We start from the raw sequence: 27482 nt of genomic DNA on the forward strand, positions 1-27482 counted from the left end.
TCTTAGTCTGGAGTTATTATAAATAAAGTTATTATGAACATTGTGGACAGATTTCCACATGGACAGAGGCTTTCATTAACTTGAGTAAATACCAGAAGTGGAATGGCTGGATCATGTGGTCAGTATGTGCTGAACTGAGAAATTGTGGAGTGATTTTCCTGTGTGGCTGCACTATTTCACACCCCCTCTCAGTAATGGAATGGATGTGAGCCCCAGTAGCTCCGTCTTCTTGCTAACTACTCATATGATCAGTTTTTTCATTGTAGCTGTTCCAGTAGATGTGCTGTGACACTGTGGTTTTATTTTGTATTTCTCTAGTGACTAATATGTCTAGTAATTTTTCATGTGATTATTGGTCATTGCATATCTTCTATTGAGAAGTGTCTGCTCAAAATTTTTTGTCCATTTTTGTACTGGTTGTAAGATTTGCTTTGATACAAGTTCTTTGTATCTTCTAGATACAAGTTCTTTGAGAAATGTGCTGCAATATTTTCTCCCAGTTGATAGCTTATATATTTGTCTTAAGAGTAAAAAAGTTTTTTCATTTTGACAAAGTTTAGTTAATCAAATGTTTTTCTTTTATGATTTGAGCTTGTGTGATCTAAATGATAAATCTGTTCTACCAAAGGACTACAGTGATTTTCCTTTAGAACGTTCAGGGTTTGCTTTTAGGTCAATGATTCACTTTGAGTTAATTTTTGTGTATGATATGCAGTGACAGTTAATGTCGTTTGGTGTATGTCATTAAGTAAAAATGAAAGACCATTCAGATATCAATTGTTCCAGTATAATTTGCTGAAGAGATTTCTCTTTTCCCACTGATTTGTCTTTGCACCTTTGTCTAAATCAACTGACATGTCCATGTGGGTCTATTTCAGAATTGCAAGATACATTTGGAGTGGTAGCCAGAAACCAATCACAGAGAGATTGTATTCTATGCAATGAGAACTGACAAAAGATCTGAACCAGGGAATGATGAGATCAGACGTTCATACCATCAAGGCCATGCTGACAGCTCAGAGGATAAGGTTTTGATGTAAGGAGATTAGAGGCATCATCCTGGTTCACTGGCTCCCTTTGATCAGATTTCCTGGGTGGGAGTGGAGCTTAGGAAGCAGCAGGCACAGAGTTGGCCTTACTGAGTTATAAGTGTTCAGGGAGGATGACATGGTGGTAGTGGGAACATCAGCTGGAAGCCTCATCCCTTGGTCCTTTTGTTGGTTACGAGGGGAAAACATCTTATCTATTTATTCTAATGACAACACAGAGAAACCTTCAGGTCTGCTTTTCAAGGAACTATTGCCAGAAACCAGTTTCAGAGATTTCATAAGAATTGCAGAACTAAGACCTTGAATTACACACACACACACACACACACACTTCCTCATGTGACATGCTTGTGGCTGTAGGTGACATGGTGCAGCATGAGAACACACAGAACTCACTACACACTGGCACCAGGGACATTCTACCCAGAATGTTACGTTATCCTATCATAATATTCCCAAGGGTGGGGTTCTTTCCCTTGTTACATGGAATATTTGTAGTAGCTGCTTCATCCTCTATTTGAGTTATTTCAACATGTAGTCACAACCTCAGAATTAAGCAATCAAAAACTAAGGTGTCTGGGACCATCCCGTATATCTACTGTTTTCTTCACTATGTTTCCATATACAAGATACTCTACGTCTGAAATGCTTAAGTATACAGTGAATTCCATGTGAAAACACAAAAGCAAATATGAAGGCACAACTGAAGGAAAGTAAAATATATTATACAAGGAACCTACCAGAGAGGGAGCCTGGTATCTAATAAAGGAGATAGAAAACTCCAAAAAAGAGGGGGGAGCTACAGACAATAACATGGAGCCTCCACACCAGCCCTTTTCAGAGAATCAAACACTAAACATATAAAAATCCTGGTGGTTAAGGCACACGTTTTGGGGTGTATTTTGCTAGGAACTGAATGTAATTCCTATAGAGGTATAGAGGGATATTCTGTGCCACATTTGCGGGGGCAGGGGGGTAGTGGTGGGGGCACAGATGGATGTTTCCTAAGTTAATCAAGTCCTGGGAACTGCCATACTCACTGGATCTGAGGATCCAGAGCCTCATGGAGAAGTCCAGGATCTTCAAGTAAGGTCTCCATGATTACATTTTAAGAGAGGGAATCTTGAAAAGGGGCCTATGAGAAGTGAAAACCACAGCATTAGCTGTGGCCTAAAGGCAGCCTTCAGGCCTGAGCAACCAAGGAGGAGTACTTCACAGGAGGGACCTGGGACAGAGAAGACAGGTGGAGTCCTGGGGGAGCCACTCCTGCCTAGCTGCAGGACAGAGACCAGGCTTCCTGATCCTGGAGGTGAGGTGAAAAGGACCGACAAGAGGAAAACCCAACATGGAAGTACTGGCTAGTATCTGATCTCATAAAATGTGAGGCTGGACTGGGCAGAGAGACTGTCAGACACCAAGGATGAAGTAAGAAGGGTGCTGTGTCTAGGGACAGGGAGTGGGGAGGAAGGTGGGGATGTTTGCTGAAGGTTTGGGTCTGAGTGAGGATGTCACTGATGAGGGGTAAGTCAGGAAGCCAAGATCAAATTCATAGACACAGAAAGTAGAACAGGAGTTGCCAGGCGTGGGGCTGGTGGTGGGGGCAAGGATATGGGGAATTACTATTTCATCGGTGTGCAGTTTGAGTTTGGGAAGATAAAATTTGTTCTGGAGTGGGTAGTGGTAATGTTTCCATGATAATGTCAATGTGCTCAATGCCACTAACTGTACAATTAATAGCTAAAATATGAAGTTTTATACAATATGTATTTTACCACAATTTGAAAAAATAATCCCCAAGATTGCTTCATAAGAATTTCCAAACAGGGCAGGAAATTATGAGGAGATATTTCTACGCCAACCTCAAGTACCAATACAGGGAAGACACCAGGGGTGTCCTGTGCTGGGGAAAGCCATCTGCAACCAGTGGCTCCCCAAACACCTGTCAAGGCTGAACCTCCATCAGGCCTTCTTCTGCTTCCTGGCCCCACACAACCACCTGGCCACCATGCCCAGCAGCTTCCCACAGAGCCACAGGGTGCCCAGGGTGACCACCAGCAGGAACAAGATGACGTCCAGCAGGTACTGTTCATGCCATGGCTGCTGCAAGGCATAGGGCTTGAGGTGTGCTGCACCCCCTGTCTGGAGGATGTGGTCGATCCAGCCCACAAGCCTCTGGGCAGGGGTCAGGGGGTGAGAGCGCCTGATGATGCTGGCAGCCACGGCTGCTGACTTGTACCTGTTGGCAGAGACAGCGTTGGGGCATTACTCATGTGACCTCAGAAGTCTTAGAGACCTTGTATCAACACACACACACCACACACACATTTCATCCATATGCACAAAAGACTGAGTTTGAAGGAAAAGTGGTTGGCCTGATCTTGTCACAGTCGAAGTTCTAACCGGTCTCACCATGCAAAGATCCAAGCCTAGTGCTAAAATGCTAAACTATACAAAGATGACTAAGCTGTAAGGACAAGTCTCTACCCAAGGACACTTATGCTACAATAAAGGATAAGTATACAGGGATATATGCCTATGTGACATACATCCGATTCAGGGTAAATGTCCTCGAGACCCTGATAAGGTATTCAGTCCGTCGTGGTTACCACATTCTTGACCTATACTAGAATTTACTTAAGAGAACATGGATCCTTTAACTGACCCACTTAACAGGAATTCATCCCAGCTTACTTTGTGGCAGGCCCTGTGCTAGGCCCTGGGAGCACAGGGGAAACAAGAGACACACCTGGCCATCCAGGGGAGCTTACTCTCTACTAGCTAGTCGAAGGGACACACAATAAATTCAAACAGAATGAAATGGGGTGGTTACTGATCCTGAGAAGTGTGAAGAAGAGAAAATGAGTAATGATTGAAGGGGCTGGGTAAACAGTGCATCTAGGACTGTCACACAAAGACCTCCTGCCTCTCTGAGGAGAGGACATTGGAGATGAGTCCATGTCATGAGGAGCCAGCCCTGTGAAGGGAAGGGAAGGGAAGGATGTCCTAGGTAGCATCACTGATAAAGGGCCTCAGGTGGAGACAGTGTGGCATGTTGGGGGACAGGATGGTGACCTCCCTAGTATAATTCTACTATCAGCAGCCCCAAAATATAAGACCTCTCACAGACCCTGTGTAGGATCAGAGTCCTCAAAACCCTTAAGGTAGAAACTGTTCTTGAACCTAACATCTAACCTACATTGCCCAGTCTTGCCCTCAGGGGAAACAGGTCAGCTATTAGCATCACACACATATTATTCCATGGAAGTTTGGAAGCTTCAACTTTTATAGCAAAAAAAAAAAAAAAAAAAAAGTGCCACACCGTGCTCTTGTATTTGATGTCTTCATTCACCCTAAGTGACCACAAACCCAAGTGACCACAAGAGCTCCATACCTCTTGTCTTCTATGACTTGCTTCATCTTCAGAGCCAATGTCTCTGCCTTGACCTGCTTTAACTGGATAGAGACACCAAACTTTTTGGCTTCTACTCGGATCAGGTTTTCGGCCTGTTCTCCAAAGACAGGAATCCCTATCATGGGCACACCATGTTGGATGGCCTCCATTATGCTATTCATCCCACCATGGGTGACAAAAAGACGGATGTGTGGGTGAGCTGTTGCAAATTGGGAACAGAACAGAATAGTGCAGGGTGAAAATTTTCAGAATATCTTTGAAAGTATCAAGGGCAGAAAAAAATACAAAGGAATTTAAAGGATGTTGGAGAAAATGGAGTTACTGAGTTAGTTTAGGGCACACTCGAGGATGCATATTCCCCAAGATACAACATTCTGGCCTTGTCTCTGTACAGAGATTCCTCTCTATCAATCCATCGAAGACTTAGAATCCAGAGACAGTTGCTGAGCATGGTGAAGCCAACATTCTCCTCCATCCATCCATCCCTCCATCCATCTTTATCTTTCTATTCTGTGCCTACCTTTGTTTCTCTTATGTCTGTTCTCTCATTATTAGTCTCTCCCAGTCCCACTCTGTTTATCCTGTGATTTACTATCTCTGTCTCTAGTTGTCTGTCTCTCACTCTCCAGGTCTCTCACTCAATAGGTCTCATGCCTTCTCTTTCATTGTTCATTCACTTCCCTCTTATCTGGAGGCTAACACTTTCACTGACATCACATCTCATGTGGTATTCATCAAACTTACACTATGTCTGCCTTCTCCTCAATTTCATAAAAACCCTCTAAAGTAGGCAATGATGCTCTACACCTCTCAGTATTTCCAATTCTTGTGTGCTCACCCCACTCTTATTTAGACAAAAATAAAACAAGTGCTGATAATGAAGAGTTCACCTCAAACTGCCTCTCAACAGTGATGTGCATCAGAATCTATTTATATTTATCTGAAAATCACAATTCTCTTCCCTACCCCATGCCCTGTGAATATATGTGCAGAGTCCTCTATCTTAAGTTTCCAATATATTTGTGAGCTAAAATGCTGAGGACTAATCTTTGATGTAGACAGAGGTTGTGGCACTGAGGGGCTCCAGAAGTGGCACAAGGAGCTTTCTGCTACCAGAGAATTCAATGGACAAAATAGCTGGATAAGGCTAAGAGGTTAGTCAGCTTGACACTCGGATATCTTGGCACACCTTGAAGGGTTGACACCATCAACATCAATTCTTTGAAAGCTTGAGTACATCTTTTGTAGGGTATGAGAATGTACTAAAATGTGTGGGTGTGTGGGTGTCTATAATGGCACATGGCCTAACAGATACTCAAGTGGCCAGGAACAACAGTGGCAACAAGACCCCCAGTACGTGTTCTAAGGGTCCATAAAGAGTCTTGGATTATGTCTGGGCAACCTTTGTCTGTGCCAAATATGGTAAAAACATCCTAATGACAATATTGTTTCTGGCTGTAGGTATCAGGACTGCAATAGAAAGGAAGAAGAAAACATGCCAGTTTTACTCATTTGGGGAGTATAGTCTCATTTCCTAAGAACTTCAGCTAACTACTCCATTCCTGTCCTCTCAAGATTATCTTTGGCTACCAGATGCCCCTTCCCATGTTGGCAGAGTTGCCCAGTGGAGCCCCAAAGATACATAAATGGAAACATAGAAGTAGATTGGATCTCCTTACCCAAGAGGTCATTCTGGGGAAGCCAGTCCACAATCTTCACATTTGCTGCCAATTTGACATCTTTGGGCCAGTGAGAAGGATTGTACTTCCATATCACCCCTTGAGACAGATGAGCAAAGGCACCGTTCATCTCCCTGAGGACTTCCCGGGACTGATAGAGATTCACCATGGAGCCCAGGGCCACAAGGACAAAACCAGAGTCTCCAAACTTGGCAATGAAATTCTCAAATTCCTGGAGAGAGGTAAGAAAGGAAACGAGGTGAACAAAGTTGTTTATGAAAGCCCAGACAGCCTTGGAATCAAAGTCAGCTATTTACAAAATATACCCTCCTCTCCAGTGAGCCTAAACTCACTGCCTTGAAGTGGCTCTCATAGCCCCTGAGACGGCTCACTGCTCTCTGCACTGTGTTCATATCCATTGTGTCTGGCAGCCTTGAGGCCATTTTTCTGAAACCTCAGGACACATCCTACCATACAAAAACACTCAATAATCTCAAATGAACGTGAAGAGAGCTTTAGTGATCCAGTCACTACCACAATAGCCCACGTTGCCCATAAAGGACTCAAAGCATACTGTGGCACCAACATCTAGATCCAGGACTTGCATGTATAACAATGTTTTATAAAGAGGAAAGTCCATGTGTTGGGAATTTTTCTTCATTGAAAACATGACCCCAGTACCAAGGTCATCCTCATCCTCATTCTAGGTGTGGGGGCATATATATTGTCATTTAGGAGTGTCCCGATGCCATTCCTAAATGCTAGGATGCTAGTGCCTGGGAGAGTGCCAGTTGCTGTCCTGGCCCAGTACAGGGCAGTAGGGTTTCTAGAAATTGAAGTAGATGATGGGAAAGGGTCTCTATCAGGTGTCTGCCTCATGTAAGCTATTAGCCATCTGTCTGCCTTCTTTGTTGAAAGGTCTGGGAAGGTTTTTGCCTCATTTTTAAATTATTGGTTTTCTTATTGTTAAATTTTAAGAGTTCTTTGCATACTATGTATATTTGTGTGTATAAAGTGTTTGCATATTTTAAGTAATAGTCTTGAACAAAAAGGTCTGTTCCAAATACTTGCTCTTGTTCAGTGGCTCCTCTTTTTATTCTCTTGACAGTGTCTTCCCAGAACAGAATTTTTTTTTAGATTTTTATTTATTGATTTGAGTGAGAGAGTGTGTGTACAAGCCGGGGGTGGGAAGTGGGGAGAAGCAGAGGGAGAAACAGGCCTCGGCTACCAGAGAGCCCAAACCAGGGCTCCATCCCAGGACCCTGGGATCATGACCTGATCCAAAGGCAAACACTTGGCTGACTGAACCACACAGCTGCCCCACAACAGAATTTTAATTTCAACTTAGCACACTTATCAATCCCTTCTTTCACAGAACACAACGTAGGTTTTACATTTAAAAGGTCTTCACTAGACTCTAGTTCATCTAGATTTTCTCTAATATCATATTCTAAAAGTTTTATACTCTTGCATTTTATATTTAGGTCTGTGGCCCATTTTTAGCTAATTTGCTTGAAGGGTGTAGGGTCTCAGTCTAATTTATTTTGTATGTGTGCAGATACCCATTTTTCCAGCACCACATTTTCGAAAGTCTATGTTTCCTCTCTACTATTATCTTTACTCCTATGTGAAAGATCAGTTTACTAAATTTGTGTGGGTCTATTTTGGGGTTTTCTAGTGTGTTACATTTGCAATCCGTCTAATCTTTTGCCAATATCATAACGTCCTGATTACTGTAGCTTTATAGTATGTTTTGAAATTGAAAATGTCAGTCCTCCAACTTTATTCTTCATCTTCAATATTGTGTTGGCTCTTCAAGATTTTTGCCTCTCTATGCAAATTTTAGGATCAGTTCATTAATATCTACAATATAATTTGCTGAAATTTTGACTGTGTTTGCAATGAATGCATAGATCAATTTGGAGAGAACTAAAATCTTGACAATATTGAGTCTTCCCATGCATGGACATGAATTTTCTCTTATTTAGTTCTTTTGTTTCTTTCATTAGAGTTTTATAGTTTTTATCATATAAATCTTTATATATTTTGTGGATTTATTCCCAAGATCACATTTTTGGTGGTGCTAATGTAAATTGTATAGTGTGTTTAATTTCACATTCCTCCATGCATTGCTAATATATAAGAAAACTATTGATTTTATATATTGTATTCTGGACATTGCCATGATTGCTTCCTATTTCAGGAATTTTTATTTTTTTATTCTTTGGCTTTTTCAGATTTTCAAAATGGACCATCATATCATCTGCAAACAAATTAGTTTTATTGCTTCCTTCTTAATCTATATACCTTTTTTCCTTTTTGGTCACATTTCCTTTCCTTGAATATTATCTTTCCTTTATTTCCTTTTTTTTTTTTCACTTAAATGCAACTTGCCAACATATCATTTCTTTACTTAGAACATCCAGTATGAGTCCAAAAAGTGGCAGTGAGGGGACATACTTGCCTTGTATTGATAACTTGTCCTCTCATTTTCTATACAACAACTTTTGATATAGAGAAGTTTTTAATCCTGAGGAAGTCAAATTTATCTATTTTTTCCTCTGTTACTCATCTCAGTGTCATATCTACAAATTCATTGCCAAGTAAGTGCATGCAGACTTATCCCTTTCTTTTCTTCTAAATATTTTATGGCTTTTACCTTTTTAATTATACCATTGATCTATTTTGACTTAATTTTGGTATGTGGCATGAGAAAGGCTCAAAATACATTCTTATTCATATGAATATCCAGTGGGATCAGCAGCATTTGCTGAAGAGACTATTCTTTCCTTTGTTGAATAGTTTTGGCAAAATCCTTGCAAAAATGATTTGGTGAGAGATGTGAGTCATCCAACTGTGTTCTTTTTCATATTACTTTGATTATTCAGGGTCTCTTACATTTCCATATGAATTTGAAAATTGGCTTTTTCATGTCTATAAAAAGAAAAGGCCATTGAACTGTAGATAAGGATTAGATCAAATCTGTAGATCACTTTGAATAGTATTGCTCTTTTAACAAGATCAAGTATCACCATCCACGGTCTGGAGGTGTCTTCCTATTTATTTTGGTCTTCCTGGATTTCTTTCAGCAAATTTGTAGTGTCCAATGTACATGTCTTTCAATTCCTCAGTTTAATTGGATGCTGTTGAAATAGTTTTCTTTATCTTATTTTCAGATTGCCCATAGCTGCTGTATGGAAACACAAATCATATTTTCATATTGATATTTTCCCCTGAAACTTTGTTGGGTTAATTTATTAGAACTAGGGACGCCCAGGTGGCTCAGTGGTTGAGCATCTGTCTTCGGCCCAGGGCGTGATCCCGGAGACCCGGGATCAAGTCCCACATTGGGCTCCTGCATGGAGCCTACTTCTCCCTCTGCCTGTGTCTCTGTCCCTCTCTCTCTGTGTGTGTCTCTCATGAATAAATAAATAAAATCTTTTAAAAAATTTATTAGAACTAGTAGTTTCTTTTTGGTATATGAATTCTTTGGGAATTTCTGTATAGAGAATTATGTCATATGAAAATCAAACTATTTCTACATTGTCCATCCCAATTTGGATGCCTTTTCTTTCTTGTTCTTGCCTTCAAAATATATCAAGGGCATATTTGAATAGCAGTGATATAAGTGGGCATCTTAGATTACTGATCTTAGGCAACATAATTTCAGTCTATCATAAAGACTACAATGTTAGCTGTGAGTGTTCTATATACTCTTTATCATGTCCAAGAAGTATCTTTATACTCCTAGTTTTGTGAGTGTTTTTATCATGAAAAGGGGTGAGTTTTGTCAAATAACTTTTCTGCATATGTTGACATGATGTATTTCTTTCTCCCCTTCATTCTAATAATATGTTGTATTACATTCATTTTGTTATATTAAACCATTTATAAATATCCTAATATCCTGTAAAAGTTATGAGCTAAGCCTATTTTGTGTGATATTAATTATTATATAGCCACCCCTAGATGATTCTTTAGAACTTTCAGATTTAATGCTCTAAAAATGAGCATTAATACACTTTTGTCAATTCTTCAAAAACATTAGTTTTTTTTTTCCTCTTCTGCATTGTTTGGTTGTCCCCAGCTCAAAGCCTTTAATCTATTGTTTAATCTGGCTCTATTTGACTCCATCCAGCACTACACCATAAGAACCATCCAAGAGGACCACTTAAAATCAGCTTTGCTGTCTTTTGAAAATTATAAGATTAATATAAATCTATTATTTAAAATTGAGAAGAGCAGAGCATGATATAACTAGAAGAAGCTCCATGCTCCCATTCCCTAACAGAAACATTTGAAAGAAAGAAAGAAAGAAAGAAAGAAAGAAAGAAAGAAAGAAAGAACTAAAGACAGACTGCACTGCAGGCAAATGTGTAACCAGTCCACTGAAGCCAGAAAATAGTTATGGAAACACTCTTTCACCAGCATCCCTACCCCCAGCATGTGTATATCCACAAGAACAAGTATAAAATTCGACCCTCACCTTAACACCATACAAAAAACTCAACTCAAAATGGATAAAAGATTTAAACATGAGGAGTGAAAGCTCTTGGAGGAAAATACATGGAGAAAATTTCATGATATTGGTCTTGGCAATGATTGCAATGATATAGCACAATGCACAAGAAACTAAATTGTCAAATTAAAAGTGAACACCAAGATAAATAATACCAACAAGAACAAAACCAGTTGGGACTCATGAAGCTAGAAAGCTTCTGCACTGCAAAAAAATAATAATAATAATAATCAATAGAGCAACAGGCAACCTACAGAATGGAAAATATTTGCAAACTATTCCTGATAAGAGATTAATTTCCAAGATGCATAGGAAAGATGACAACTCAATAGAAAAAAAATCTTATACCCACATTAAAAAATAGGCTAAGGACTGGAATAGACATTTATCCAAACACAACATGCAAATGGCAAGCAGATATATTTAAAAATGCTCATCAATACTAGTCATCAGGGAAATGCAAATCAATTATACAATGAAATGTCATTTCATATCTATTAGTATGGTTATTATTAAAAAATATAAGACGTGTTGAGAATATGGAGAAAGAACAAGACTTATAACTGTTTTTGGGAATGAAAAATGGTGAAGCCACTATGGAAAAAAGTATGGAAATTCCCACTGAAATTAAAAATAGAACACCATATGATGGAGCAATCTGATTTCTCTTTCTGTACCCAAAAGATGGAAATTAGGATCCTAAAGAGATGCCTGCATTCCCATGTTTATTGAAGCACTATTCACAATACCCAAGATATGTTAACAACCAAAATATCCATTCAAAAGATGAATGGCTAAAGAAATTGTATAAATATATATATATATATATATATATATATAATGGAATACATTAAAAAGAAAGAAATTTTGTAATATGCAAAAACATGGATGAACATTTAGGACATTCCACTAAGTTACATAAGCCAGAATGGCAAATACTGCATGAATTAACTTATATGAAGCATCTAAAATAGTCAAATTAATGGAATCTAAAGTGGAAACTGGTTTTCAAGGTTTGTGCCAGGGGTTGGGTGGTGGGGGGCACAGTGATGAGGAAAAAGCGTGGCTACTAGTCCATGAAGGAAGAGCTGTAGGTAAATGAGATGTATAAGATCTAGAGATCTGAAGAACAACATGGTACCTAAGTCAATAATTATGTATTGCACTATTAAAAATTTGATAAAGGGGTAAGTCTAATATTAAGTGGTTTTACCACATAAAATAGAATATAAAATTAAAAATATATTACTCCCAGTTCCCTCTGGCAGAGGAGTTACCAGTTCTGCACTGAAGAGCTCTGCATGATGTCGATATTGAGAGCTACAGTTTTACTTACTTGTGGCACTGGTTTAACAGGTCTGACCATTAAGCCTCCAACATACACAGTGTTGGGAAGCAAGGGCCGAGCAAATTCAAGGGCAAAGTCAGAGTTAACAAACCACAGCTCTGCTTTCTTTAGAAGATGAGACAAAACTGGCCTAGAGCCTTCTGGAAAATGTTCCTTAATGGTGTTGTCAAACGTAGATTGGATTTGCCATTTCTTCATGGAGAAATCAAAGAGCATCAGAAAATTCTTCACTCTGCCCCAGAAATCCATGGGGTTGGTTAGCCAGGAACGGAATACTGGAATATAAGACACAGGGATTGGTAGCCCAAAGTCCACATTGCCGAACTGGGTGGGAAGAATTGACACAAATGGCTTCCCAAGCTTCTCAGCAATCAGGAAAAAACAGAAGTCAAATGCTTCAACAAATACCAGATCAAAGTTCTCATTTTTAAAGAAATCCATGATATCTCCTCTCCTTAGCAAATCACTGCATCGAATCCCCAGTTGTCCCATTAACTTTACAAAGTTGTCAAATGTTTCTCTGTTTAAAACAAAAGTAATGACAAGTATTCATTGGAGGTGTTAATTTCACAATATTAGGAATATTTTGGGCTCAAAAAAAAATCTCATGTAAGTAAGACCACCTCTAACATCAACCCACCAACTTTACCAATGTCCAATGAATACTCTGCTCTAGTCACTCTACTCTGGTTGTTTCTGCTTCCTAAAATATTCTCACTTCCTCCCCTCCCCTTTCTCTGGCCAATCCATATGCACCCTAAACTAGCAAAGCTAATTTAGGTGTTTCTACATTGAATACATTCTCTGACACTAGCAGATCTCAGAGTTCCTTGTCTAGTTGATACATTCTGTGATGCTCTGTTTAACTTTCATTTGCATACTGACCTTTTATGAGTGACCGTCCTGATTCCTAACCAAACAGTGGAAGTACCTTCATGGCATCAATATTCATGCTGTAGCCCTTTTATTTGAAATTGAGTATATCCTGAATTTGACAGATTGTCTCACACAAGGAACTTTCTGATGATAATATTAGAATCCAACTTCTAAGCTGAACAATGAGAGTTACATCTCCCTACCTGAAAAGATCAACATTTAAAACAAACAAAATAAAAGCCTATTTAGGGCTGATTACTATTTCATGCCAGCTGATTTCACAAAAGTTCATGTTAAAATTTTAAGAATATCTATTAAGATTCTTGTCTAGGACACTATCCCAGGAACCACAATCCTTCAGTGTTTCCCTATTAGCGCCCACAAGAAAAATGATCCTTTTTATACAGCATATGGGAAATAGATGAGAATATTCATGACCTGAAGTTACAGGTACAAGTGCTTTGAAGACCCATGGGCCTCCTACTTGAATGAAGGACTAAGAGAATCTAGGCCCAGCAAACCTGGAACCTGCACAACATACCACTATGTCAGCCCACTTAAGGAAGGTCCACAGGTGAGAGCTCATTAGCAATATACAGATGTCTACATGAACTATAGAATCAACTACAAGTGACAACAGATGATTGGCTGAAATTATCTTCTATCATATTTTAAAAGATTTTCATAAAGAATGATTGCTAAGTATTATTTATAAATTCAGGATATGAAGTACAAATTCCTCTAAAGTTAGAGCATGAATCATACAGAAATTACGGTAATAAGTTGAAAAAAATAGGAAAGCACTGTGCTCAATATATTGCACCATATTAAACATGTGTGTCAAACCAGTCTTGGCACATGGGTGGCTTAGTTGGTTAAGCACCCAACTCCAAATCTCAGCTAAGGTCTTGATCAGGATTGTAAGCTCAAGCCCCTTGTTGGGCTTCATGCCCAACTTAAAAACAAACAAACAAACAAACAAACAAAAACAGTTTGACACAATAAAGCTGAGGGAGAAGAGGTGAGATATATAATTCAAAAATATATGAATGACAACATAAGATAAAATAGACAAAGTTTCAAATGAGTACTGTAGATCACATCTCTTACAGATGAGAGAATTTGGTCTTCTAGTTTGACTAAGGAACAGGGCTTTATTGAAAAAGCTAGATTTTAGGGGCCCCTAGTAGCAAATGGAATTTATTTTTTTTAATATTTTATTTATTTATTTTAGAGAGAGAGAGAGAAAACACATGGGGGAAGGGACAGAGGGACAAACAGACTCCCTCCTGAGCTTGGAGCTCAACACGGGAGCTTGCAGGTAAGTATGATCCCAGAATTCTGAGATCAAGACCAAATTCAGATCAAGCCATAGTCAGACACTTAACAACTGAGCCCAAAAGGCACCTTGCAGATAGAATTTCTAAGGAAAGAAGGAGGATGGGCATTAGGCCAGTGTATTAACCAAGCAAGAGATGAATTTGTGTCTTTATGTTCAACGTCAAAGATGAAGAACTTCCTATATATCTCAGATAATGACAAAATCCCTCAGATTACTCTCTGGTTGTATATCATCAAACTATTTGAGTTTTTAAAATTAGTTTAAAATATAGTGGTTCAAGGTATTAAAAAATCAATATTCCTAAGCATCTTTCTATTCTTGAATTTATGTGAGGAAACGGGAGGAAAAATCAGTGTGATGTGGTGGTTCTCATTGTTTTCCAACCTATGAGAAATTAAGTTGCCTGTCCCACCTTCCATGTTATGGAGAATATATATGCAAACACTGTCAGTGAATGTTGCCGGGAAGATCCAGAGGAACAGTCCTCCTCACTATACAGAAATACATTCATGCTTTCAGTGGGAGAGCAGCAATAAACACAGATTGAATGATTGGTAGTGCAAAAGTCATCTACTCATTTTTCCATCCATCCATTCCTCTTAGACTCACACCAAGTATCCGTGCATCCAACCATTCATTCATATCACTAAAATGGCAATGCATTCACTCACAGAATAAAAGAAATTACCTGCCATGCAGAGCTTCTGTCACAAAGAAATCAAAACATTTCTTAAATTCCTTTCTATGATCTTCAGGTGGAAGCCAACTTAGAACTTCGTATGAAATTTCATTCTTTTCTAAAAACAAAACAATAAAAAAATAAAACACCTATAGAGAAATGTGTAATTATACCACACAACCTGAATTAACATCGGCATGATGATATCACGGTTTGCTTATTCCAAGGATTGGATATACACTCGATATTTGCTTTTTGAATTTTGGTTTGGTTTTTCTGCTTTCTCATTTCTTCAGTCATGCAACCTGCTAAACTTTATTGAGAACCATATAAAGATATAGTCACTTTTATTCATTTTAATGTAGTAGATTATTCTATTTAAAGTTTCTACTAGGGATCCCTGGGTGGCACAGCGGTTTAGCGCCTGCCTTTGGCCCAGGGCGTGATCCTGGAGACCCTGGATTGAATCCCACATCCGGCTCCCGGTGCATGGAGCCTGCTTCTCCCTCTGTCTATGTCTCTGCCTCTCTCTCTCTCTCGCTCTGTGTGTGACTATCATAAATAAATAAATACATTTTAAAAAAATAAAAATAAAGTTTCTACTATTCACCATTCTATAGGTGAGAAAGAAGTATCAGATAATTTGTCAAGAGTGCACATTTAGTGAATGGTATACTTTGTATTTCAATGTAGATCTTATTTTACCCTAGATCTCCAGTCATTTCTCATTTAGAAAAAGAACTAATTTTCACTAAAATTAAAAGTGATACATGCACAGGTTTCTCAATTAGCCAAAAAAAATACCAATGCCTAAATTAAAAATAGCAGTCCTCTGCAACCCTACTTCACAGCCTCTCCCCCATGTGTAATAAAAAGTCTGATACCATTTTTGAAGTTGAACTGATGACAGCTTTCAAGCTACATCTCCCCCTTAACCTTCTGTGACATATCTTGGCAAACAGAGAAGAAAGCCTCAACATTCCATCTCTTGTGGGAGCAAGAGTTTCAAGCCAAGCAAGCCAGACCCAGGTAGGGGAATCCTTACCTATCCCACTTACAAGCTTCTATAATTGGCATTTGGGGACAAAAGTATGGGTTTAGCCTTTCAGTGGCCCTGGGTCATGTGTCTCACACAAATCCCTCTTCTATATCAGCTTGGATTGTGCTTCTGGAACTCAGCATGAGCTGTGATTGACACTAGGCTAGGTAGAGTCTGTGACCAATGGTTGTGTGTCTCCAGGACTGCCCCCATTATAGACAGTGCTCTGGGCAAGACTGATTCCAGTTTACAAGCCCACAGAATGTTTGAAGAATGGTAGTCAGCATACCACAGGATGAGATTCACACTTATAACAGTAGGAGGTGCACTAGAACCCCAGAAAATTCCTCTGCTACTGCTGCTGATTACAACTCTGAAGCTAAAAGAAAACCTTGACTAACGTTGTAGTAGGGTAAAACACTGATGACATGCCCATGGAGTTAATTCAAGGAGTTCATTCAAACTCAGGTTAATTTCACATCTCTCAAAATTACCACCAGTGTGGCCTCAAGACTCGATATGATTTGGGACATTCTGAAGAAGAAACTTACAAATATGTGTAGATTAGAATGGACAACCTCCCCCAAAACACATCTAAGAGCAGCCAAAATAAAGAGGAAAGAGAGGGGCAGGGCAGGGCAGGGTGAGAGAGTCAGGAAAGAAGTTAAAACAGAGTTCTTAGTTTTGATTCACATGGAATATAATGTTACTTTTTTAAAAACTTTATAACAAAAGAATGGCCCATTGGTTTTTGTGACTCTAGACCAGAGCTTCTAAATACTTTTAACATCAGATGAGATGAACCACTAATTGTCTTCATCAATGCTGGGGCAAGAATAACAGATATATGAGTGGAGTCCCCAAATTTATCCTGAAAATTTCAGTACTCAGGAGTCAAAAATATTAGCTGGAGGGCAGATATTTATGTTCTATCTTAACTACTGGTATTAAATATCCAATAGTCATTACAGCAATATATTTACATTACCTCCTAGTGGCTATGGTTGCTCTTGATAGGTAACAAGTCAAAAATTAACATAAAATCAAAGTTTCAGCATTTACAAGCTGATGAGCTTGTCAAAATAGGACCCTTTGATCTGACCCACATATAAAAACTGTTAATGCAACTTATAGATAGTGTCTTTAAGGATTAAATCCCACTTTAAAGGATCTATTAAGCAAAGGAGTGATTAGCTCCCCTGGTTTTCCACTTAATGGCCTAGTTTAGACTACTCTTAAACCAGCAAAGAAGTAATAATACCTTGCAGTGGATGACTACAACATTATGGACATGACCTATCATACTAAGCACCCCCATTTCTAATGTTATGGAAATTTCTGACTATATCTCATTACTAATAGTTAATTTGCAAGGGTGGATTTAGTAATATATTCTGTTTAATTCCTATTTCAACAAGCTCTCAGCTGCAGTGTCTCTTCACCTTCATCTTGGAAGGATACAGATCACTTGTAACTGGCTTCCCATGGACTACCTCAATAGCCCTGCACACAAGCCTTGCCAGCAAGATCTTAACCACCTCAACTTTATCCAGAGAAGCACATGTATAACACTGCATTGAGGACAACCTCTTTTTGCAGGGATTCATTGAGCACACTCATTCAGGACACAAATATTCACATAGGAACTCACAAGAGGGATGTGCTGCTCCCCTACACAAAGCACAAGTATTCAATTCAGCTGAATTGCTGGGAACAATTACTTGTAAGTTGAAGGTCTTTCTATCCCTGATGACCATCAAGAAACAACTATACCAGTTCCACTTCCAGCATGAGTGTATAAGAAGCTTTCCTAGCCATCACGCATTCAAATAGAAACTAGTGAAAATCTTCTTTTATATATAAACACACATATTTAACTATATATATTTTTTCTGAAAATGCATTAAGAAAATAAATACAAAAATAAAAAACACACAAAATAAAATATGATACAACTATACATATTGTATACAAGAGACTCACTGTAGATCCAAAGACACAGACAGAAAGGGAAATGACGGAAAACGATATTCCAATCAAGTATTAAGCAAAAGAAAGCAGATGAGCAAATATCAATCACAAAAGTCTTCAAATCAAATAAGATTTCAAGATACAAAGAAGGAAAGTATATATTAATAAAGGTTCAATACAGCAAGAAGATATAACTATTATAAAGATATATGCACCCAATGAGAAACCATCAAAATAACTAAAGCAATAGAAGAAGAATACAGGAAGAAACAGTCAGTTCTATAATAATCATTGGACATTTCAACATCCACTTTCAATAATGGATAGAAAAGCCAGAAAGAAAAAAGATCAGTAAGGAAGTAGAAGACTTACACACATTGATCCACTAGATAGAACACTAGATATAACGACATCTTCTGAACACTCTACCCAACAATGACACACACATTCCTCTCAAGGATACATGGGACATTTTCCAGCAGAGACCATATGCTCAGCCACAAATAAGTCTCAATACATTTTGAAACATACTTACCACAGGATATCTGACCCCACCAGGAGGAAGATAGAAATTCACAACAGAAGGAAAACCAGAAAATTCACAAATTATGGAAATTAAACAATACCCTTTTAAATAACTCATGTATCAAAAACAGATCACAAGGCAAATCACAAAACACTTAGAGACAAATAAAAATGAGTACACAACATACCAAACTTTTATGGGATGTACCCAAAGCAGGACTTAGAAGGAAATGTACAGTTTTTAATGCCTATATTAAAAAGAAAGTTATCAAATCAATAACTTATTCTGCAACCTTAAGACGCTGGGGAAGAAAGTGTACTAGACCTAAGATGGAAGGTAGAATTAAAAAGATTAGGGAGGAAATTAATAAAACTGGAAATAGAAAACCAATAGAAATCAATGAAAACAGAGACAGTTCTTTGAAATAATCAAGAAACTTTACAACAATAAAGAGATGAACTACTAGGAACAGAAATGAAAGAAGGAACACTACTGATGACCACACAGAAATGAAAAGGACTGTAGGAGAATTCTATGATCTCTAGAGAGCAATAAACTAGAACAGATGATATGGACAGAAACTAGCAAAGTTAACTTAAAAAGAAAAACACATTCTAAAGAGATCTATAAAGAGGAAAATTTGTTCCATTTTGGTAAAGAACTAAGAATCTCTCGCCATACAGGTATCCAAAATATAAATGAAGGTTACACATGTCTCCATGCACTAAAGGCAAGTACACAGTCTCAAGCAAGACTGCCCTTATCTTCTACAGACTTTCGGACATTATTGATCATAATCAAGGAACCAATTCACTTCTCTAAATGCACAATGCTGGTCTTCTGAACAAGACATTGAGAGAAACATTCAACTCCCTCACCAGCCTCAGGCAGCAGGTCTCCTAAATGGCATAATGACTTACTTATACAAGTTCAAACTGAAGGGACACTGGGTGGCTCAGCAGTTGGGCGCCTGCCTTTGGTCTAGGTCTTGATCCTGGAGTCCCAGGATCGAGTCCCATTTTGGGCTCCCTGTGGGGATCCTGCTTCTCCCTCTGCCTGTGTCTCTGCCTCTCTCTTTCAGTTTGTGTCTCTCATGAATAAATAAAATAAAGATCTTTAATTAAAAAAAATTCGAACTGCAATATGTGAAAGACAGAATGGTCTGGTCATCAGTCAAACATGAAGGGAAGCAGCCATTCCAGCCCCACCAATGAGCACCATAAAAGCCCACACATACTCTCCTTTTCCTGTTCTCTCAATGCATTTTTGGACCAGTTTGGAAGTTGCCTTACTTTCCCCCATGAGGCCTGATTATGTCATTAATGAACTGTTGTGTTTTCTTAAAGATTTTATTTTGAAGTAATGTCTACACCCAAAGTGGGGCTGAAACCCACAATGCCGAGATGGAGAGTTGTGTGTTATACTGAACGAGCCAGCCAGGTGCCCCTAAAATAAAGCATTTTAAAACCTTTGGTGTGCATGTAAGGATCCAAGTCTCAACATCCGAACCTAACTTTGGGGTTAGGAGAGAAAGCCTGTATCTCTGAGTGGCTAAAACAATTTAGGGAGAAACAATATTAATTCTAGTCAAACCCTTCCAGAAAACTGAAAGAGGAACACTACTTAAGTATTCCATTAGGAAAGTATTGTACTGATAACATTGCCAGAAAAAAAAAAAAGAAAAGAAAATCCCAAGAAAATCACATAATGATGACTTACATGGACAAAGGTATAAAATTTTAAACCAGTTCACATTCCCACCAACAGTGCAAGAGGGTTCCCTTTTCTCCGCATCCTCTCCAACATTTGTGGTTTCCTGCCTTGTTAATTTTCTCCATTCTCACTGGTGTGAGGTGGGATCTCATTGTGGTTTTGATTTGTATTTCCCTGATGGCAAGTGATGCAGAGGATTTTCTCTTTTTTTTAATAATAAATTTATTTTTTATTGGTGTTCAATTTGCCAACATACAGAATAACACCCAGTGCTCATCCCGTCAAGTGCCCCCCTCAGTGCCCGTCACCCATTCACCCCCACCCCCCGCCTTCCTCCCCTTCCACCACCCCTAATTCGCTTCCCAGAGTTAAGAGTCTTTATGTTCTGTCTCCTTTTCTGATATTTCCCACACATTGCTTCTCCCTTCCCTTCTATTCCCTTTCACTATTATTCATATTCCCCAAATGAATGAGAACATACAATATTTGTCCTTCTCCGATTGACTTACTTCACTCAGCATAATACCCTCCAGTTCCATCCACGTTGAAGCAAATGGTGGGTATTCGTCATTTCTAATGGCTGAGGAATATTCCATTGTATACATAGACCACCTCTTCTTTATCCATTCATCTTTCGATGGACACCAAAGCTCCTTCCACAGTTTGGCTATTGTGGACATTGCTGCTAGAAACATCGGGGTGCAGGTGTCCCGGCGTTTTATTGCATCTGTATCTTTGGGGTAAATCCCCAACAGTGCCAATGTTACCCAGGGCAATTTACACGTTTAATGCAATCCCTATCAAAACACCATGGACTTCCTTCAGAGAGTTAGAACAAATTATTTTAAGATTTGTGTGGAATCAGAAAAGACCCCGAATAGCCAGGGGAATTTTAAAAAGAAAACCATATCTGGGGACATCACAATGCCAGATTTCAGGTTGTACTACAAAGCTGTGGTCATCAAGACAGTGTGGTACGGGCACAAAAACAGACACATAGATCATTGGAACAGAATAGAGAACCCAAAAGTGGACCCTGAACTTTATGGTCAACTAATATTCGATAAAGGAGGAAAGACTATGAAAGAGCATTTTCTCATGTGCATGTTGGCCATGTCTATGTCTTCCTCTGTGAGATTTCTGTTCATGCCTTTTGCCCATTTCATGACTGGATTGTTTGTTTCTTTGGTGTTGAGTTTAATAAGTTCTTTATAGATCTTGGAGACTAGCCCTTTATCTGATATGTTATTTGCAAATATCTTCTCCCATTCTGTAGGTTGTCTTTTAGCTTTGTTGACTGTATCCTTTGCTGTGCAAAAGCTTCTTATCTTGATGAAGTCCCAATAGTTCATTTTTGCTTTTGTTTCTTTGGTGCAGCCACTCTGGAAAACTGTGTGGAGGTTCCTCAAAGAGTTAAAAATAGACCTGCCCTACGACCCAGCAATTGCACTCCTGGGGATTTACCTCAAAGATACAGATGCAATGAAACGCCAGGACACCTGCACCCCGATGTTTATAGCAGCAATGTCCACAATAGCCTAACTGTGGAAGGAGCCTTGGTGTCCATCGAAAGATGAATGGATAAAGAAGAGGTGGTCTATGTATACAATGGAATATTATTCAGCCATTAGAAATCACAAGTACCCACCATTTGCTTCAATGTGGATGGAACTGGAGGGTATTATGCTGAGTGAAGTAAGTCAATCGGAGAAGGACAAACATTATATGGTCTCATTCATTTGGGGAATATAAATAATAGTGAAAGGGAATAGAAGGGAAGGGAGAAGAAATGGGTAGGAAATATCAGAAAGAGAGACAGAACATGAAGACTCCTAACTCTGGGAAACGAACTAGGGGTGGTGGAAGGGGAGGAGGGCAGGGGGTGGGGGTGAATGGGTGACGGCCACTGAGGGGGGCAATTGACAGGATGAGCACTGGGTGTTATTCTGTATGTTGACAAATTGAACACCAATAAAAAATAAATTTATTATTAAAAAAATTTTAAACCAAAATTTAAGCAAATTAAATCTAAAATTACATAAAAGGGAAAATACATCTTGACAAAGTGGAATTGTTCCTAGAACACAAAGATAGCTTAATATTTGAAAACCAATTAGTGACTTTCATTATTTTGACATAATCAGCATATGTATTTGTCCAAATATGTCAACCTATATATTTTAATATATGCAGTTTATTATATGCCAATATTACTCAAATGCAATGGTTTAAATAATGAAGATAGGAAACTTCAGTGGGTTACAAGAAGGTGACAGGACATACTGAAATTCCTACTTTAAGTAACTAAATAAAACCAGACCAATACATGTTGAAATGGTTTTTAGACATCGGATACCAGGTGGCACAGGACATTCATGGGTGGCTGGAGAAAATATCCAAGATACAGCTCATGGAGGAGGTCCCCAGACCTGGACTGGCCTTCTCCCTCAGTGGAACACTTCAGATTTGGGGGAGGACATGGCAGCTAGCATTCACGGAGCACAATACCAGGATACCACAAGGGAGCCATCGGGAGACAAAGCTCTCAGGCTTGGAGTCTTCCTGAGAACAGTCAAACATGTGATGAAATTACCCAAACCCCATAAAGAATAAACAGAGCATTGCCCAGGGGTTCTACAGAGCCTCTTTTCAAGCCACTACGCAGCTTGACAGTTAATGAAGATATAAAGGAAAGCTCCCCAATCAGCTGGATAAAGGTGCATTTTGATCTAACTCCTGTAACTTTGTCTCAATTGGCTCTAAAATTCAGAGGCAAAGGTGGTTATAATTTATTAAGCTCTATAAACCCCAGCTATAAGAAATCGACCCCACCTTGATAACAGCAGACTAATATAGTAGGCTTCTCTTTTCTTTTCTTTTTTCTTTTCTTTTTAACTCGCAATGCTAAGGTGAGCAATACTAGATAGATAAACTGAGGAGCCCTGAATCCAATCAAAAACTCAATTGCACGATGGGGCTTCCTTACATAAGCTTCTGGGCTGCTCTTCTACTTCCACACCCAAAGAAAGCAGAACTAACTGGCTGAAAGAGGGAGAACTCTCTAGTCAAAATAATGTTCCTCTAGGCAAAACTTTGCTTCAGTGTTTGTAGGCAAGCCCCTGAGAATCAATGATGTAACTGCACACATCCCCAAAATAAAGACCTGTCACTTGGGGAGTGTCTACCTGGTAGACGGAGAGGTACAGCAAGTTCTCTTAGGAAAAGGAAGAGTCAGACCTGCAGACAATTCAGTCCTCTGTAGGGCGGCATCTTGTGATTTCAGTTATTGATTGAAATAAACTTACACCTCAGCACTAGCACCTGACGTTATGTCATTATTTCTGAAGTCATTTATTCATTAAAGTTGTAAATAAAAACCCTATAGGGAAGTTATACAAGCAGGTAGCTGATGCAGGCTCACAAGTTTCAATAGTGAGTATTGAATCAGGTCAACTAAAATAATCCAATCACGTGTTTCCTTATTTGCAGACCTCTACCAAAGTCTACTGCTGAAGAGAAAGATAAATAATCCATTTCAAAACCTCAGAAATTTCCAGTGAATCGTAAATATTGCAAGAAACTCTGGACTATTAAAACTTGGAACCAAGAATAAAACAAAGGGGAGTCCATGGGCCTCTGAATGGTTTCTAGTTTCAGTGTGGGTGGATGTGTTAAAGTGGTAGAGGGTCTAAAGCTTTCAGCAGTTCCTCAATCCATGAGAACCATCAAAATGAAATGATCATGGACTACAATCACCATGGTTGGCAGTCAAGGAAAATACACAATCAGACTGACAATCAAGGCAGATACAAAGGGATATGTGTAGAAGGATATCCAGAGAACGATGTAGAACCGGGTCTAGAAGGTGATTAAACAGGAACAGAGCCTGAAGTTCATCTTAGAATTTTATAATTGCTCAGACTTGTTTTTCATCAAAGGTGATGAATTTGGAGATTTTTTAAAATTAAAGTTTCAGTAATTCTCAATGAGGAACCCAGAGCTTAAAGTTCTAGATCCACCCGCTCTATTATTAACCTGCTGTGTGAACATGAACAAATCTTTTGAGTCCTCTGGTCCTCTGAATGCTTGTCTGTCAACAGAGAAGACTCAACAAGATTGAAGAGCTTCATCTTCGCTGCAATATTCTTGGATTCAGTGACTCAAGAACTTCTGACATCACTATGCACAAGTCATGGGCAGCCAATGATGTCTCAAGAATATATGATCAACTCATTGATAGATTCTGATCCTAGGGCATGACTAAAAGACATTCTTGTAAAGCTTCCTTAAAGTTCAGGTCTCATAACAGGAGTAGAAAGTAACCTAGAAACAGGAAGCGCAGCTCTTCTTATGTAACAGAAGCTACAAAGATGGTTGAAGACTTCTCTTCAAAACATATTAAAGCCACACCACACAGTAGTAGTTATCAAAATGATTAATAATGATGTATGGAGGCTTGCCTGAGATGAAATGACACCTAGCTAAGGGGGTAAAACATGGAGTTATGGAATGTGGAAGTTCTGGAGGCCAGGACTCCAGAGCCTAATATGATATCCAGCAGGTAACATAAGCATACATGCACACATATTTCCCCTTCTTTCAATATAGTTAGATTCAAAAAGATTTTGTGCTAAGCAGTGCTATACAAAATACACTGTCTCTCTGGGATAGAAGAATTTGAAGATTAACAAAAAATAAATAAACAAACAAGAAATCAAAAAACCCACCTGGGATAAAAAATTCTTCTCCATAAAGAAGCATGGTGACATTATGACCATGATCTTGAAGAATCTGAGATACCTGGTCCATCAGCAGATAATGGCTTCCACCTAGGAACAATACAAAATTTCATTTTTGTAGGGATGAGAACAGAGGGTCTGAAATTGATGTGGGGGAAGGAGAAATCCAAGGTAAGGGGGCAGAGACAGCCAAGAACCCTACAGTGTCTTCGCAAATCTTAACCTGTGGAAGTCGTCCATCAATATTTCCTTTAGTGACTGATAGTCTCTAAGTCAGTGTGAAGAGCTTCTCTTCTTAGGCCTTAGGAATTCCTGATCCTAAGTACATGCTGATTGCAGCCAGCACTTATGGAGACACAGTGGAAATTAGGCACAGTACCGTGTTTGGGAGGGGGAAGGGTTCCTACTGACAATTGGTCAGAGCTTCTTATGGGAACTTTCCCTTAAGAAATTTATGTTACAGTCAGACCAAGAAATGGAAAACTTATTAGTGGAAGAAATAGCCATTGGAGCAGAAGGAGGTACACCCACCATTTAGAATCCAAATCTTTGAAATTCAAATATATTTGGCAGGATGTTTCCAGTTGGAACTGGAAAATTGCTGAACATCAGATTAAGGCATTCAGGATAACTGTGTGCCCTAAGATGGACCTGCAGGACCCAGCACATGATAGATTTGGATATCACCCTTCCTAAGATTCCTGAGATTCTATGAAAGAGAAGTTTGATCCTCTGGGGAGGTACAGGTTCTATCACTGCAAAGACTGTAAGACATCAGCCATCATACGGATTGTGTTGAGTATATGGATCTCAGCAGCAGAGAAAGTCAGATCCAGGGGAAAGGAATAGAATTTGCCCACATTGGAAAGTGGGGGTTGTTTGGAAGATAAAGGCCTCTTGATGGTTGGGTCAGCAGAGAAGGTTGTAGGACTATAGCAGTGGTGTGGAAACTACTGGAGTTTTTTATAACTATGCCTGTGCTGAGTGAGGCAACACAGGTTATAGAAAACACAAACCTGTACCTCCTGAGACTGCTTCTCTGGCTCACATCAAATCCTTGGAAGAAATGGATAAAGGAGAGAAGCCCTCCCACAGAGGCCACCATTCCTGAGGGTCTTGGTGAGCTCAATACCTTCTGGGACAGAGGCGGGGCCTCTGGCACCTCCAAACCACACCAGCTCCATCTCAGAGACCAGAGGACCTGTGCTTTCAGGAGGTGGGGAAACATTTTTTTCCTGCTGCCTCTATCATTAAAAAACAGATTTAAAACAGAAAACAGGGTTTTTAAAATAGTGATTTTTAGGAATCCCCACTGTAAAGAGTAGAGTTTGGGGAAGAGGACAGGTTTGAGGTAAGCAAACAGTAAAGTTGGGGTGTGTCCATGAGGGAGGTCTCTTGGGCTCTGGCAAAAGGCCCCTTATTCCCTTGAACCTCAGTGTCCCTGTCAGGAAATAAAATCAGGTGACCCAATTAGATGATCTTTGTGGTTTCTTCCAGTTCTCAGATCCCCAGATTCTTGGGGCTCTAACAGTAATCAGGGGAGTTCCTTATCCTTTCATGATGAATCCAGAAGTCTTGGGAAAGCTCCATCCTGTGATGCCCCCTATCCTGCTAAGTGTTCCTGTTCCCCTTCTGCTCCCTTTGAGGCAAAAGTAAAGGTAATAAAACTCAGTTGACAGAATTAATGCTTCACTGTCCTTCAAAACCTTCCAGCAGCAAGAACAAGAGAGAGGGGTCGCCTCCTGTGCCCCATCGTTTCTCCAGGTGTCCCATTAGACACATCTCACTTTGTGCTGCTGCCCCCAGGAACCCCCATCCTTGGCCTCCAGGAGCCCAAAACTGACCTCAACTTCCACTGTCTACTACCATCTACTCTGCACTCCCCCAGATTTTTAGGGTGTGCCTCCAAAAATCCCATCCTTCCCTGGAGTAGATGGCTTAAGGTCTCCAGGCTAGCACTGGATCCAAATTCTGGCCCCAGCAATGCGCCATGGGAAGCACCTCAAAGCAGATAAAAAGAGAGGAAAGGAAACCACTGTTTTCTCCAGAACTGACTCCCCCAGCCCAGCAGTGGGGACCCCTCTCTGTGACACAGGCCTGCCTACCTCTCCCTCAACGGGCCTGGGACACAATCCAGTCTGAAAACCCACAGGGTTTCCTGACCCCAGGGTGTGTGCTTGAGCCCCACACGGGTGCCCAGGATGCAGCTGTCTCTGATTTTCCTTCCAAGCACTCACCCAGTGAGGATGTGGTCAGGATTTTGGCGGCCTCTGAGAGCAGGAACCCAGGCAGGAGGAGGCAGGCTAGCAGCAGCGTTCCCTTCCCCGCCATGCTTGGTCCTTACTAGCTGCGGAGCCCAGCCCTGTGCCCAGAGCCCTGAGCCCTGAGGCCTTCACAGTGACCTGTGAGCTCTGGGAACACGTGTGCACTCGCAGCCAAGGAAATGTGCTGGCAGGCAGCTGGAGAAGAGCAGAGGGGTGGCTCCTGCCTGTATTCTCTACTGTTTGTCACTTCTGGCCCTACTGCTCCTCCCCCAAGGTGCTTGCCCCACTGGCTAATTTGTCCTCAGGCTCCTAACCTGGGGCAGGTG

The 27482-nt window shown here is 39.8% G+C and overlaps 1 protein-coding gene across 1 annotated transcript; it reads right to left on the bottom strand.

The window, feature by feature from the left end:
• Positions 1 to 27374, bottom strand: LOC129509578 (UDP-glucuronosyltransferase 3A2-like). Its single transcript, XM_055325304.1, has 7 exons — positions 27130 to 27374; positions 24881 to 24982; positions 14914 to 15022; positions 11996 to 12527; positions 6141 to 6372; positions 4441 to 4660; positions 1 to 3285 (listed from the first exon to the last, which is right to left on the bottom strand). The coding sequence occupies exons 1-7, from the start codon at positions 27221 to 27223 to the stop codon at positions 3009 to 3011; spliced, it is 1566 nt and encodes a 521-aa protein (XP_055181279.1). The 5' UTR covers positions 27224 to 27374; the 3' UTR covers positions 1 to 3008.
• Between the last annotated feature and the right edge of the window lie 108 nt (positions 27375 to 27482).

The sequence above is a fragment of the Nyctereutes procyonoides genome, unplaced genomic scaffold (genome assembly GCF_905146905.1).
Source record: "Nyctereutes procyonoides isolate TBG_1078 unplaced genomic scaffold, NYPRO_anot_genome, whole genome shotgun sequence".
Lineage (NCBI taxonomy): Eukaryota > Metazoa > Chordata > Mammalia > Carnivora > Canidae > Nyctereutes > Nyctereutes procyonoides.

What these genes read in the sequence shown, in the direction of transcription:
- LOC129509578 (XM_055325304.1), bottom strand. Translation starts at nt 27,223, where the DNA reads ATGGCGGGGAAGGGAACGCTGCTGCTAGCCTGCCTCCTCCTGCCTGGG. An exon ending in ACAGAAGCTCTGCATGGCAG is followed by an intron (nt 12,528 to 14,913) that starts GTAATTTCTTTT and finishes TGTTTTAAACAG; the next exon opens with AGAAACATTTGACAACTTTG. An exon ending in CTGTTAAACCAGTGCCACAA is followed by an intron (nt 6,373 to 11,995) that starts GTAAGTAAAACT and finishes ACCTCTCTCCAG; the next exon opens with GAATTTGAGAATTTCATTGC.